We start from the raw sequence: 15161 nt of genomic DNA, 5'->3' as shown, positions 1-15161 counted from the left end.
TTGGATACCAGCCTGAGCAACATAGCAAGACCTCAGTCTTAAAAAAAATTTTTTTTCAATTTTTTAGAAAAGAAAATGCAGTGATTAATTTTAATCCCTTAAATACCATTTCTCTGTTTTACCTCTAGGCCAAAACAAAAACAAAAACAAAAACAAAAACAAAACAAAACAGACATTCTTGTTTGGTCCCATGGTAGGGGGTTATCAGAACTTATTAACATTAGTGTCAACTAAAGTTGGTATACAACCTCCCACTGCTAAACTTGACTGGCTTTGAAGAAAAAGAACAACAACAGGCATTCTCTGCATTAGTATTCCTTAAGAATCATTTGTGTGTGTGTGTGTGTGTGTGTGTGCAAATTTCTTCTACAAACCTTAAGAATCTTTGACCATTCTTTTCCACTCCTTCTCTAGTTGTTCAGGAATGTGATAAATACACAGAGTGCTTTGCCTGACTTCTTAGTGGGATTTTAAAATTATTATTATTTTTATCTAGAGACAGAGTCTTGCTGTGTCACCCAGGATGGAATAGAGTGGCATAATTACAGCTCACTGTAACTTCAAATTCCTGAGCCCAAGAGATTTTCCCTCCTCAGCCTCCCAAAGCACTGGAATTACAAGCATGAGCCACTGCACCTGGCCCTAAGGAATATGTTTTGAGTGAAGGGGAATGAATGGCAGTGTTTAAATAATGAAAAATGGCTGTGTTTTAAAAATTCTTTTTTTATATTTAAGATTGATTATATTTGACATTAATTTTATTTATCTTTTAGAGTTTTCACTAGGCTAACTATATTAGCGAGATAGTAATTGAATTAATGTCTAGATAGATCTAATTGCAAAAATAAAATGAATATATACCTTTTGATTAAGTAGGAGGAACTGGAATTGAGAAGGTAAAGGGAATTGTCTAGAATTAGGCTGAAAAGACTCATAGGGCTGATGATTACTGAAAAAGCTTAGTGAAAGTAATTGACATATTTCATGTAAGAGACAAGAAATTGTTCATATAAGCTAATGTGTCACCCAAGTAAGTAGTAAGTTCTTAGGAAATATGTACTACCTGGGTGCTCATGAGTAAAAACATATACTCAGCCATAATCATACCCCAGGTGTGTGTACTCATAAAGACACTCACACACAGGCGTATAATGCACACACACACATCTTTGCATATATCCATATCTGCTTGTCAACCTTCAGAGAAAGAATAAAGCTGTACAATAAACCATCTCCTGCCAGAAGCAATCATGTTATTATTAAGGGAATGAGTTCTCTGGGGTGTGATCTTAGAATATTTGATGATAAAATAGAATCTTTAACGGCTATGCTTGTTGAAATAAAGTGATCAGTTTGGTTGTACATTTTTTAACATGAGCCATATCAGGAGCAACTGAGGTTGAGAGATTTACTTATAATAGTGACCTCATTTGTATTATTAATAAATAATACTACCCACCTGTTCTAAGGCATTCATTTTCTCTTGTTCTGTTTCAACATAGCCCTCCTTAAAAAAGGAGGTGAGAGTCTCGCTGACACTCAAGGGAGCATCTTCACCAACAAATGTCTCCAGGAGTTGCACAAACTGGAGCAGATTGAATGAAACTCCATTGAAGGCAGTTCTGCCTTTTACCTCCTTGCAGGACTGAATATTTCTGATAATTGAGTGTAAATCTATCAAGCAGGAAACATTACCAAACAGTAAAGTGAACAAGTCTTTCAGTTAGGGAAAATAAATGAGTGCCTATTGTAATGAATACCTGCTATTTTTGCCTGTCAGGAATCCATGCTCCCTTCAGGAGGACAGCATCCTCCTTTTTTCTTTGGAAAAAACATCTCTCCATTGTCAGTTCAGATGAGTCAGGTCATACTGTGCCTCCCACTCTGGTGCCATGGATGGTCATGTGATAAACGTCCAGCTAACAATTCATATATGATAGCAATGTAACCTACTATAGGCCAATGAGAGTTAGCCTTAGAACTTTTGGAAGAACTATTAGGGACGAATCATTCTTTTTGTACTCTGATTGCTGAACTAGTAGAATATAAGCTTAGAGATGCTTTCATGGCCATTTTTGTCACAGCATGGAGAAAACTGTCTCAAATTAAAAGTGACACAGAAAAACAGGGCTCAGAGGCAGACAGACAGTATCCTGTTGCTATTGTTGAGCCTTTGAATCTAGTTGTGCCTGAAAACAGCTGCACTCTGAACTTTCTAGTTAAATAAATTACTAAATACCACCACCACAACTCCTTTCTCCAAGAGTCTTGACTACTATATTTACCTTTTAGCTCAATATTATAATATGAAGTACATTTCATAAAATGTCAGCAAAGTGACTTCCATTTGATTTATTCATTGATTCAATCATTCATGCCCTTCTATATGAGATTTGATGTGACAAACAAATGATTACTCACAATTTTTATATACATAAAATTGTATATAGATATAAAGATGACTAAGAAGAACAACATGAATTAGCAGGCTGCAAGAGCTTGACCAGTGCCATGCATTTTCACCAGAAAATTTGAGAATAGAAAGTTTGTTATTTGAGGCTTAAATGAGAGAAAAATTTGCAGGTAGGAAGAAGATAATCTTGATCTAATTTAGTTCTACAACTTGTTGATGTGAAAGCCAAAACAATATAATAGGATTTTAGTGAAATATGAGTGCTTTTGGAACAATCATTGTTAAAGACATGCTTTGTCTGAAAGCCAGAAACTACTCTGCTCTGCTGAGTAGATCTTTCTTTGTAAGTCTTCAAAAACAAGATAAGATTCTCACTTGTCTCATATGTTTAGATGTGGCCCTACCAGGGAAAGGCATAGCTGAAATGATTTCTATTGAGTTTTAGTATCTAGTATCTGATTTTCTCTGTATGCTTAGATCATAGCTTTAAAGTGGTGGTAGGGTCATATCATGGTTAAAAAATGTATACTAATACGATAAGTTTCAAAGCAGAAGAGCACTCATCAATAGCACATTCCACCATCAATAGTACACCACCACCAAATACATCTATCTGGTATATATTTAGATTCACCAGCTTACGGACAAAATAATGCAAGGAACACCTTCCCATTCTGCCTTAGCTAAATGCAGTCTTTATCATCGAGTACCAGAGTAAATTAAATCCATCTATTGGACTGCCATCTATTCTTCCTACTTTCATTGTTAACATGTACCTGCGAACCTGGAGTTACCATAGATTAAGTTTGCCTGTTCCTCATCTTCAAATGTGACATACTTCATCTTCCAGTTGCAAGTAAAAAATTCACCTGTAAAAACACATTCCATAACGCAGCCAATCAAACTTCACTTTCACAATATTTTTGTTCTAGGGTATAAATGAAAGGAGGATTAAATGAGGAGTTACCTGACCATGACTTTCCTTCTATTTTTTGGGACTTGGGTTCACAGGACTTGTCTTTCTGAACTTCCTTTTTTGTAGTTTCTAAAAGGTACAAATGAAAATGCTTATGAATTAGACATTACATATTCCATTAGCTATTCTAAGGTTAATAAGTGATAGAAATGCCTTGCATACAGAACACAAAAAACTCTAAGTACTTTCCCATATATGTAGTGTCGTAATCAACCACAGTGAATAAATTAATAACTTGAATTGTTGAAAGCAGCTCTGTAGCAAAAGCTATTATTGTATCCAATTTGGCCATGCAAAATGAGGGCTATATTTCCCAGCCACCCTCACAGCTAGGTATTACTATACAGTAGCCCTCTTTTTATACTTGGGAGGATATGTTCCAAGATCCCTAGTGAATGCCTGAAACTGAAGATAGTACATATACTTTTGCAGTTTGAGGTGTGACAGAAAAACTAGCATGAGTTTCTTTTTCCTTCTTCACAATTTAATAAGTAAAAGATTTGTTCTTACTGTACATTTTAACAACCCCAGAATACAATTTTCTTTCTTTCCTAAGTTGAGAACTTTCATCCCTCCCTCCCTCCCTCCCTCCCTCCCTCCCTCCCTCCCTCCCTCCCTCCCTCCCTCCCTTCCTTCCTTCCTTCCTTCCTTCCTTCCTTCCTCTCTCTCTCTCTCTCTCTCTTCTTTCTGATAGGGTTTCACTTTGTTGCTTAGGCTGGATGGAGTGCAGTGGTACAATCATGGCTTATTGCAGGCTCAACCTCCTGAGGTTCAGGTGATCCTCCCACCTCAGCCTCCTGTGTAGCCAAGACTACAGGTGCATGCCACTATGCCCAGCTAATTTTTTTTTGAGATGGCGTTTTGCCATGTTGCTCAGGCTGGTCTTGAACTCCTGGGCTTAAGCAATCCACCTGCCTCACCCTCTCAAAGTGCTGGGATTACAGGCATGAGCCACCGTGCCCAGCTGAGAACTTTCACATTTTCACTTCAAAGGTAGCACTTTATGCCTTCTCTTTGGCATATCCAAATTGCCAGCATCATTACTCTTGTGACTGGAGCCATTATTAGGTAAAATAAGGGTTACTTGAACAAGAGTACTGCAACATAATGACAATCTGATAATCCAGCAGCTATTAAGTGACTAATGAGCAGGTAACATAGACAACATGGACATACTGAACAAAAGGTGCAAGATTTCATTATACTACTCAGAATGGTGCACAATTTAAAATGTATGAATTGTTTATTTCTAGAATTTCCATGTAATACTTTCTGACTGTGGTTGATTGCGGTTTACTGAAACTGTGGAAAGCAAAACCATGGATAAGGGAGAACTACTGTATGCCTAAATTCTGACCAAAGACATGAGAATAAATATTTGAAATTCAGGGTGCATTCTGTCTTAAATATGACTTTCAGAAACTCTTCTAGAACATATATTTTATATTTAACTGAAAAAAGACCCATTTACAGTTGAAATAAAAGAAAAATTTTAAAATGGTTTCTAGTATCAGACATTACATTTAAAACAAAAGGGCTTCTCCTACCTTTCCAGAAACCCAATTAAAACACTTCTATAATCTAGTACAATGGAAATTACACATAAATTGACAATAGAGACATTCTGGTTTGCATTTCACTGGTGAATGTAATTAACTTAATTGATTATTGTTCAAGGTCTAGACTCATGTTGAGCAGCAAAATATGCCTGAGATTTGCATGACCTGATATGCCAGAAAAAAAATTCTGACTTAAATGAGTATTTTCTGAAAAGACTTTAAAAACCATTCCATGAAACAGGGAGCTGATGTTGTAGAAGAACTGCATTACTACCTGAAAAGTGATCTTTTCTACTTAATGTTGGAACTTCCTCTTGCAGTTCAGAACTCAGGAATACTTCCTCTTCATATGCTTGTTCCCAAGACCTCTTTTCCTGTAGAGGGACTTCAATGTACTCAGAGGGTATAGGCTCCCCATATTTTGTACTTTTTAAGATACTATCTTTTCTTGATTGTGAAGTTGAGTCTTTTTGCTCTTCTGAAATTATCTCTCCATAAGGTGCTTGTTCTGATTTTTGGTATGGTTCTTCTATTATTGACTCTCTGAGTGATTCCTGTTCTGCAGTTGACATTCTGCGTGATCCTTGTTCTGCTACTGACCCTTTGCGTCGATCTTTTTCTGCAGTTGACTCTCTGCGTGACCCCTGTTCTGCAACTGACTCTCTGCGTGACCCCTGTTCTGCAATAGACTCTCTGCGTGACCGCTGTTCTGCAACTGACTCTCTGCGTGCCCCTTGTTCTGAAACTGACACTCTGCGTGGTCCTTGTCCTTCTATTGACCCTTTTTGCTGTCCTTGTTCTGTAGTTGACTCTCTGTGTGTTTCTTGTTCTGTTACTAACCCTCTACTTGACTCTTGTTCTAGAGTTGACTCTGTGTGGGTTCCTGGTTCTATTACTGATTCTGTGTACAGTTCTTGTTCTGCAGTTGACTTTTTGCCTTGTTCTTCAGTTGAAATTCTTTGTGGTCCTTGTTCTGCAGTTACTCCTCTCCACTGTTCTGGTGGGTTTGGTGGTGTTGTTGATGTTCTCTGTTCATCAAGTTTAGGTTGATCTGGACTTTCTAATAATTTACTTTGGGTTTTGCTAGCATGTTTTGCAGAAAGTAATGTATTCATCTCTAAGAGCACTTCGTCAAAACCTTCATAAATGTGTTTCTGATTATCCATGTCTCCCCACAACTCAGTCAAGTTTATCTCTTCAAATTCAATGAATGGCCCTAATGCAGAAAACAAAATATTCACTTAAACCATTGATCTTATAATGCAGAATTAGAGCTATTAAATTAATGCAAAGAAAAGCATTGAGCACAGAGATTGTAATATAGACCTATTGCTCTAAATAAATATCAGTTATCTTTGGTTGCAACACAATAAAAAGTAAAAAGGTATCCAAAAGAACTTATACTACTAAGTTAGAAATCATCCCTTCCTAAAAGGTGTGATTTTGGAAATAAACAGGATTCTCCTTTTGCTACTTGGAGTGTTGCTTAGACTGCCAAGGCCAATAGAATTTGTCCTCTACCTTTGTAGTCCCCTACAATAAGCATCGCATAGGGATGGGAAAGGGGACACATCTTTCATCTCAAATATATTTTCAATATCTGCAATATAAAAAGCAAGTCTTTATCCATGACAATCTTTCACTGAGGCTATATTTTTCCAGCATTCATTTTCCCCCCTATCTCTTTCCCTCTTCTATGTTCTTCATTCCTCAGTTATTTTCCTCTACAACTTATATGGGCACCTGGAACAGAATACTAGGGAAAGACTGGATAGTATTCACAGAATCCCACTGTTAAACAACGACAATAAAACCCTGGTGTCTGTACTATAAAGAGTGGAAATCATGCCACAAGACTGTCCCCGTTTCTCCCAAAACAGTAGTGGTAAGCTATAAAATTGTGATTCTCACAATTTTCAGAAATACTCCAAGTATATCACCCACAGATTTGTAAGTATCCAAGTAATAAATCTTCACACAAAAATAAAATATTGACATTCTTGGCCAGGTGTGGTGGCTCAATGCCTGTAATCTCAGCACTTTGGGAGCCAAGGCAGGTGGATACCTGAGGTCAGGAGTTTGAGATCAGCCTGCCCAACATGGTGAAACCCCGTCTCTACTAAAAATACAAAAAAAATAGCTGCGTGTAGTGGCGGGCACCTGTAATCCCAGATACTTGGGAGGATAAGGCAGGGATAATCGCTTGAACCCGGGAGGCAGAGGTTGCAGTTAGCTGAGATTGCGCCATTGCACTCCAGCCTGGGCAACAGAGTAAGACTGTCTCAAAAAAAAAAAAAAAAAAAAAAAAAAAAAAAGACATGCTTTGAGAAACTCAGCCAGTATGATACCTTCTCTTTAAAAAAAAAAAATGAAAAAAGCTGAGCACAGTGGCACATGCCTGTAGTCCTGGCTACTCTGGAGCCTGAGGCAGGAGGATTGCTGGATCCCAGGAGTTTGAAGCCAGCCTGGGCAACATAGCAAGACCCCATCTCTGAAAAAGTAAAATAAAATAAAAATAAACCCCATAATTCTATTTGTCTTGGAAATAACATAAAAAGGACATTTTACTGTATAAGTAAAGGTACACAAGTAAAAATGCTTGGGAAAAGGAAATATTATTCTTATAAATCTTATAATTTTAAGTTGGGTATTGGGTGCAGTGGCTTACACATATAATCCCAGCACCCAGGCATTTGAGACTATCCTTGGAAACAGGGTGAAACCCTCTCTCTATTAAAAATACAAAAAATTAGCTGGGCATGGTGGTATACACCTGTAGTCCCAGCTACTCAGGGGGCTGAGGTGGGAGAATCATCTCCCACCTGGGAGGTTGAGGCTGCAGTGAGTCATGATCATGCCACTGCACTCCAGCCTGGGCAAGAAGAGTAAGATTCTGTCTCAAAAAAATTTTTTTGTTGATAAAATGGAATTACCATTACAAACTTAATTTCCAAAACATTCAGACTGTCACTAGAGCATTTCTTCATTTGCATGAATTTAAAATTGAGTTCTCACTGAGTTCTGATATAAAATTTTTGAGTATTGCACTGTGGTGAAAAATACATCTAGTTGTGATGAAGAGTGAATTTTGTGGAGGAAATAAACAACTAGATACAGTTATCATGATCTAAGAAAGCTATTATGTGAAGGGATTCCATGGTGGTAGAATAATCTTGTGTTATCATATCAGTGTATCATATCAGTACATATCAAGTGACACTTCAGCTTGAACATACTCCCTCTGAGTGGCACTTACATTGTCGTGGGTTTCGAAGTAAACTCCTAAGCATTTGTGAACTATGGTCATAGAACAATTCCAGCAAGGCCAATGTCCTCTGCCGATCCAAAAACCCTACCTAAGCAAAGAAGAAAGTTTGTGATTAGTTGTTACAGGAGATTTAAGATTTTTATGCAGTTGGAACGTGGCTTATTGAAGCTTTCATCATCACTACCACCACAACAATCATTATCGTGTAAGTAAAAGCTGCAGCATCAAAATCAGGAAAGTTATATCTTGCCTTTAGGCTTATACTCTACTTTCTCATTCTATGACATGTCAAAATGACCTCTACTTAGTAAATGTTTAAGAACTATTTGTGACTGACTTATTGTTGGCTAAATCCAATGTATAATGTTCAGTTCTTATCTTACCTGACCTGAGTATGTCACTTGAAACAATTAACTGCACCCTACTTGTTCTTTTTCCATTGTTATTTTTGAAAAACTTTTTAATAATAGAATATAGAAAATGATAGAATTAACATATGTGTTCCCAACACCTAGAAATAATAATTGTTAACATTTTGTGTATGTGCTTTAAAAAGTCCGATATAGCAACACAGTGAGACCCCCATTGCTTCAAAAAGTAAAAAATTAGCCAGGCATAGTGGTGCACACCTGTAGTCCTAGCTACTCCAGAGGCTGAGGCCAGAGGATTGCTTGATTTGCAATGAGCTATGTTCATGTCACTGCACTCCAGCCTGGCTGACAGAGCAAGACCTTGTCTCAAAAACAAAAACAAAAATACCTGATATCGGCCAGGCGCGATGGCTCATGACTGTAATCCCAGCACTTTGAGAGGCCGAGGTGGGTGGATCACCTAAGGTTGGGAGTTCAAGACCAGCCTGACCAACATGGAGAAACCCTGTCTCTACTAAAAATACAAAAATTAGCCAGGCATGGTGATGGGTGCCTGTAATCCCAGCTACTCGGGAGGCTGAGGCAGGAGAATCACTTGAACCCAGGAGGCGGAAGTTGCGGTGAGCAGAGATCATGCCATTGCACTCCAGCCTGGGCAATAAGAGCAAAACTCCATCTAAAAAAAAAAAAAAAAAAAAAAAAAAAAACCTGATACAGTACATATGTCTTTCTTCAAATTGCTTTTATTTACTTAACATTGAGATCTAATTCATATCTGTAAAGAAATATATTTTATTCTTTTTAACTGCAATAAGGCATTCTGTAATATGAAAACACCATAATAATAATAAAAAAAAAACTCCTCTATTGATGGGCGTTTTTATTATTTTTAGTATTTTGATATCAACATAATGCTGCAATAGATATCCTTATACACAGCTCCTTGTGTACATATGCAAACATTTCTCTAGGGTAAATAACTAGAAGTGGAATTACTGGATTGTATAATATATGCACTTTCAACTTTATTAGTTATAGCCAAATTGCTTCACAAAATGTTATTACCAATTTACATTCTTGCCAGCATTGAATGACAGTATTATTTCTCCATATCTACATCAATGCTTGATATTATTAGAGTTTATTATTTTTTCTAATCTGATAGATAAAAATGGTATCATTATTATCAATTTGCATTTCCCTGATTACTAGTGAGATTTAATATATTCTCATGTGCTTATTATATGTTTGGGTTTTTCATCTTCTATGAATGGCTTTTTCATATCCTTTTCTCATTTTTCAGTTGGGACCAGTTGCATATTTCTTTTTTTGAGATGGAGTCCCACTCTGTTTCCAGGCTGGAGTACAGTGGCGTGATCTCGGCTCACTGCAACCTCCACCTCCTGGGTTCAAGCGATTCTCCTGCCTCAGCCTCCCGAGTAGCTGGGGCTACAGATGCCTGCCAGCACGCCTGGCTAAACTTTTTGTCTTTTTAGTAGAGATGCAGTTTCACCGTGTTAGCCAAGATGGTCTCGATCTCCTGACCTCGTGATCCGCCCACCTCGGCCTCCCAAAGTGCTGGGATTACAGGTGTGAGCCACTGCGCTCCACCCAGTTGTCTACTTCTTATGGATTTGTAAAATTTTGAGAATGACCATTCTTTTATTTACATAGCAAATATTTTTCCCCAGTTTATCTCATCTTTCAATTTAACTTTTGGTGAGTTTAGCCATATCAACGTTATCCATTAATTTTGAGGATATACATTAATTTTGAGGTAGTCAAACATATAAATCATTTCTCTTTGATATACAGTAAAAAATCAGTGAATGATATTGGGACAATTACTTTTTCATATTGGGAAAAACATAAAAGTAGATCCCACCCTCATTAATGAGAAAAGTGAGTTCTATCTGATCAGAAACCTAGCTGTGGAAAACAAAATTTTAAAAATTTTAGAAGCAGCCAGGTGTGAGTCACCATGGCTGGCTGCTTCTAAAACTTTTTAAGACAGGGTCTCACTAAGGAATGCTCCTAAGGAATACTCCAAATAAGCACAAACCATTTTAAGTTCCAAATATATGCTCTAAATTTTCTTTTTCTTTTTTCCTTTTTTTTTGAGACAGGGTCTCACTCTGTAACCCAGACTGGAGTACAGTGGCATGATCATAGCTCACCGCATCCTCAAATTCCTGGTCTCAAGCAATCCTCCTGCCTCAGCAGGAGTCGCTGGGATTACAGGTATGAGCCACCACACTTGGCTGCTTCTAAAATTTTAAAAATTTTGTTTTCCACATCTAGGTTTCTAATTAGACAGAACTCACTTTTCCTCATTAATGAGGGTGGAATCTACTTTTATATTTTTCCCAATATGGAAAATTAATTGTCCTAGCATAACTCATTGATTACTTCTTTTCCCAATGATTTATATTGCCACCTGCGTTATATACTAAATTCCCACATGCTCTTGCATCTGATGCCAGATCTAATATTCTGTTCCACTGATTTGTCTATTCCAGTACCAAAGCCAAAGCTATTTTAATTAATATAAGTTTATTTTAAAAATAAGCTCCTGCACAGCAAAATAAACTATCTCCCATTTGTTTGTCTGTTCACTCTGTTTACACCCGACCTGAATATACAATTTTCATGAGAAGACATACATGGCTGGTGCCTGTAATCACTGCACTCTGGGAGGCCTGGCAGATCACCTGAACCCAGGAATTTGAGACTAGCTTAGACAACATAGTGAAACCCCATCTCTACAAAAATTATCTGGGCCTGGTGGCGTGGCTTATAGTCCCAGCTACTTGGGAGGCTGAGGTAGGAGGATCGCTCAAGCCCAGGAGGTTGAGGCTGCAGTGAACCGTGATCGTGCCACTGCACTCCAGCCTGAATGACAGAATGAGATCCTGTCTCAGGAAAAAAAAAAAAAAAAAGATGAAGAAGACATACGCGCAACCAACAAGCATATGAAAAAATGCTCAACATCGCTAATCATTAGCGAAATGCAAATCAAAACCACAATGAGATACATCTCACACCAGTCAGAATGGCTATTATTAAAAAGTCAAAAAATAACAGATGCTGGCAAGGTTGCAGAAAAAAGGGAATGCTTATACACTGTTGGTAGAATGTAAATTAGTTCAGCCATTGTGAAAACTGTTCGGTGATTTCTCAAAGAACTCACAGCAGAATTGCCATTTGGCCCAGCAATCCTATTATTGGGTATATATCCAAAGGGATATAAATTGTTCTACCATAAAGACACATGCACACGTATATTCATTGCAGCACTATTCACAATAGCAAAGACATGGAAACCAACCTAAATATGAACCGATGGTAGACCGTATAAAGAAAATGTGGTACAAGCCAAGCGCAGTGGTTCATGCCTGTAATCCCAACAGTTTGGGAGGCTGAAGAGGGAGGATCACTTGAGCTGAGGAGTTCAAGAGCAGCTCTGGGTAACACGGTGAGTTACCATCTCTACAGAAACAGAAAAAATTACCTGGCATGGTGGTATGTACCTGTAGTCCTAGCTAGTCCTGAGGCTGAGGTGGGAGGATCGCTTGAGTCTGAGTTGCAGTGACCTGTGATCACACTACACTCAGCCTAGGTGACAGAGTGAGGCCTTGTCTCCAAAAAAAAAAAAAAAAAGCCGGGCGCGGTGGCTCACGCCTGTAATCCCAGCACTTTGGGAGGCCAAGAGGGGCAGATCACAAGGTCAGGAGATCGAGACCACGGTGAAACCCCGTCTCTACTAAAAATACAAAAAAAAAAAAATTAGCCGGGCGCGGTGGCGGGCGCCTGTAGTCCCAGCTACTCAGGAGGCTGAGGCAGGAGAATGGTGTAAACCCAGGAGGCGGAGCTTGCAGTGAGCCGAGATCGCGCCACTGCACTCCAGCCTGGGCGACAGAGTGAGACTCCGTCTCAAAAAACAAAACAAAACAAAAAAAAGTAACAGAAAATGTGGTACATATGCACCATGGAATTCTATGCAGTCATAAGAAGAATGAGATTATGTCATTTGCAGCAACATGGATGGAGCTGGAGGCCATAATCCTAAGTGAACTAACACAGGAACAGAAAACCAAATACCAACATGTTTCCACTTATAAGTGGGCGCTAAACACTGAGTACATATGGACAGAAAGAAGGGAACAGACACTGAGGCCTACCTGAGGGTCAGTGGAGGGAGGACGGAGAGTGTCACAAAACTACTTGTAGGGTACTGTGCTTATTATCTGGGTGGCGAAATAATATGTATATCAAACCCCCATGTCACACAATTTACCTATATAACAAACCCATACAAGTACCCCTGAGTCTAAAATAAAAGTTGTCCGGGCAGGTGGTGCACACCTGTAGTTCCAGCACTTTGGGAGGCTGAGGTGGGCAGATAACTTGAGCTCAGGAGTTTGGACCAGCCTGGGCAATGTGGCAAAATCCCATCTCTACGAAAAATAAAAAAATTAACTGGGTATGGTGGCACATGCCTGTAGTCCCAGCTACTAAGGAGGCTGAGGTGGGAGGATGGCTTAAGCCTGGGAGGTGGAGGCTGCAGTGAGCCGAGATCCCACCACTGCACTCCAGCTTGGGTGACAAAGTGAGACCCTGTCTCAAAAAATAAAATTAGTTAATTAATTAAATAAAAGTTAAAAAAATCAGGGAAATTCTCCCCAACTTGTTTTTCATTTGTAACTATTTTTGCTATATTTGAAACTTTTTCCCAACTAAATTTTTTTTAACTAAACCTTTTAAAATATATATATACCCTATAAACAGAAAAGTGCATAAAACCTAAGTATACAGTTTTATGAATTATTGGAATAAAAAAACACACAGGAGGACTTTCTCAAAGAGAATCACAAACTTGAGTAGAGGGTAGAGCTTTGCTCCAAAACTCAAGGGAACTACAATATGATTTTATTGTTTGAATTGCCACAGCATTCCAAATGCAATTCCAAATTGCCATATTCCCTCTAAATACTGTAGGATCTTCTATATAATAAGGCACAAAGTAAAGAAGAGTTTTTGCACTGCAGTTTAGAAAAGCCTACAAAGCCTTTTCTTTCTCTGGGACCCACTCTGGAAGCTGATGACTCATTTAATGCATAAAAGTAACACACACAAATGTGCTCAGTTAATTCATAAAAGCAGCACATGCAAATGTGGCAACAATTGTTTTTAAAATATAAAAAAGATCCAATAGGCATTGTGCCTCTCTTTTAGTGGTAGGTGGCACACGGTACAACAATTTACCCTACACCTGGAACTACTGGACTGCTAAAATTTCTTTTTTCTTTTTGAGACGGAGTTGCGATCTCCGCCTCCCGGGTTCAAGCAATTCTTCTGCCTCAGCCTCCCGAGTAGCTGGGACTACAGGCGCATGCCACCACACCCAGCTAACTTTTGTATTTTTAGTAGAGACAGGGTTTTACCATGTTGGCCAGGGTAGTCTCGTTTCTTGACCTCGTGATCCGCCCGCCTCGGCCTCCCAAAGTAAAAATGTTAACAAGACCATAAACCTGTATTTTTATGGGGCTTATCTCCCATCCTCTGACACACATTAGCTTACTTACCAAGACATCTAATGCTACTTTACCAAGGCATCTAATGCTGCTTTCAGCTAATCAAGTCCAATCATCATGATGGATATCATGGACCTATGTAATGTTCTGTGATATGTCAATACAATCAAAGTCTATGTATACTAGATTACAATACAGAAAAGAAGAACTGCCTTCGCCCTAAGAGAATGCAGTGAAAAGTATTGCTATTCTTGACAGGTGAAATCAATTCTTTTGGTCCTTGTAAACTTCTCTAGAGAAAACAGCATTTGCCAGACCAATAGTTGTTGTGAATGAGAGAGCTATGTCAATTTGGTTCAGTAAAGATTCCACACCTGGAATAGCCACATAAATAGAACCACAGTAATCTACATTCTTCAAGATGTAGGCTGGGTGCAGCGGCTCATGCCTGTAATCCCAGCACTTTGGGATGCTGGGGCAGGCGGATCACCTGAGGTCAGGAGTTTGAGAGCAGCCTGGCAACATGGTGAAACCCCATCTCTACTAAAAACATAAAATTAGAAGGCATGGTGGCACGCATCCCAGCTACTTGGGAGGCTGAGGTAGGAGAATCGCTCAAACCCAAGAGGTGGATGTTGCAGTGAACTGAAATCGTGCAGCTGTACTCCAGCCTGGGCAACGGGGTAAGACTGTCTCACAAAAGAAAAAAAAAAAAAAAAGATGTATCCTCCACCTTCTACATAGACAAAACAGGAAAATTAGATAAGAATGTGATAGGATTACTTCCCCTAAATCCTTTATATATTTTCATATCTATCTCTGTGGAGTTTTTTTTTGTTTTGTTATCTGCTTATGTATTTGTTTTTTTAACATTCTGGCAGACAGGGAAAGTTCAGGAGTTTCTGTTACCATAATACCAGGTCCTTCCTACCATAATAGTCCTCAGTTCCCAATATGGAGAACAAATGTGAAGATTCTGTTGGTTGCTGCGTGTCTATTCCAATTAAACATCCAAGAACCAGAAATAACCATAGCTAAGT

The 15161-nt window shown here is 38.6% G+C and overlaps 1 protein-coding gene across 4 annotated transcripts in view; it reads right to left on the bottom strand.

The window, feature by feature from the left end:
• Positions 1 to 15161, bottom strand: part of EFCAB5 (EF-hand calcium binding domain 5) — a 184526-nt gene that overhangs the window by 53238 nt on the left and 116127 nt on the right. For all 4 annotated transcript variants that reach the window (XM_015438107.4, XM_074018922.1, XM_074018923.1 and 1 more), the window contains 5 exons: positions 8205 to 8304; positions 5223 to 6164; positions 3381 to 3458; positions 3190 to 3282; positions 1460 to 1674 (listed from right to left, as the gene is read on the bottom strand). In XM_015438107.4, coding sequence (XP_015293593.2) covers positions 1460 to 1674; positions 3190 to 3282; positions 3381 to 3458; positions 5223 to 6164; positions 8205 to 8304 — 1428 coding nt within the window. The remainder of the gene's footprint in view (positions 1 to 1459; positions 1675 to 3189; positions 3283 to 3380; positions 3459 to 5222; positions 6165 to 8204; positions 8305 to 15161) is intronic.

Source organism: Macaca fascicularis, chromosome 16, assembly GCF_037993035.2.
Source record: "Macaca fascicularis isolate 582-1 chromosome 16, T2T-MFA8v1.1".
NCBI lineage: Eukaryota > Metazoa > Chordata > Mammalia > Primates > Cercopithecidae > Macaca > Macaca fascicularis.
Note: the sequence above shows the minus strand (reverse complement) of the source record. Positions and strands in the feature narration are given on the sequence as shown.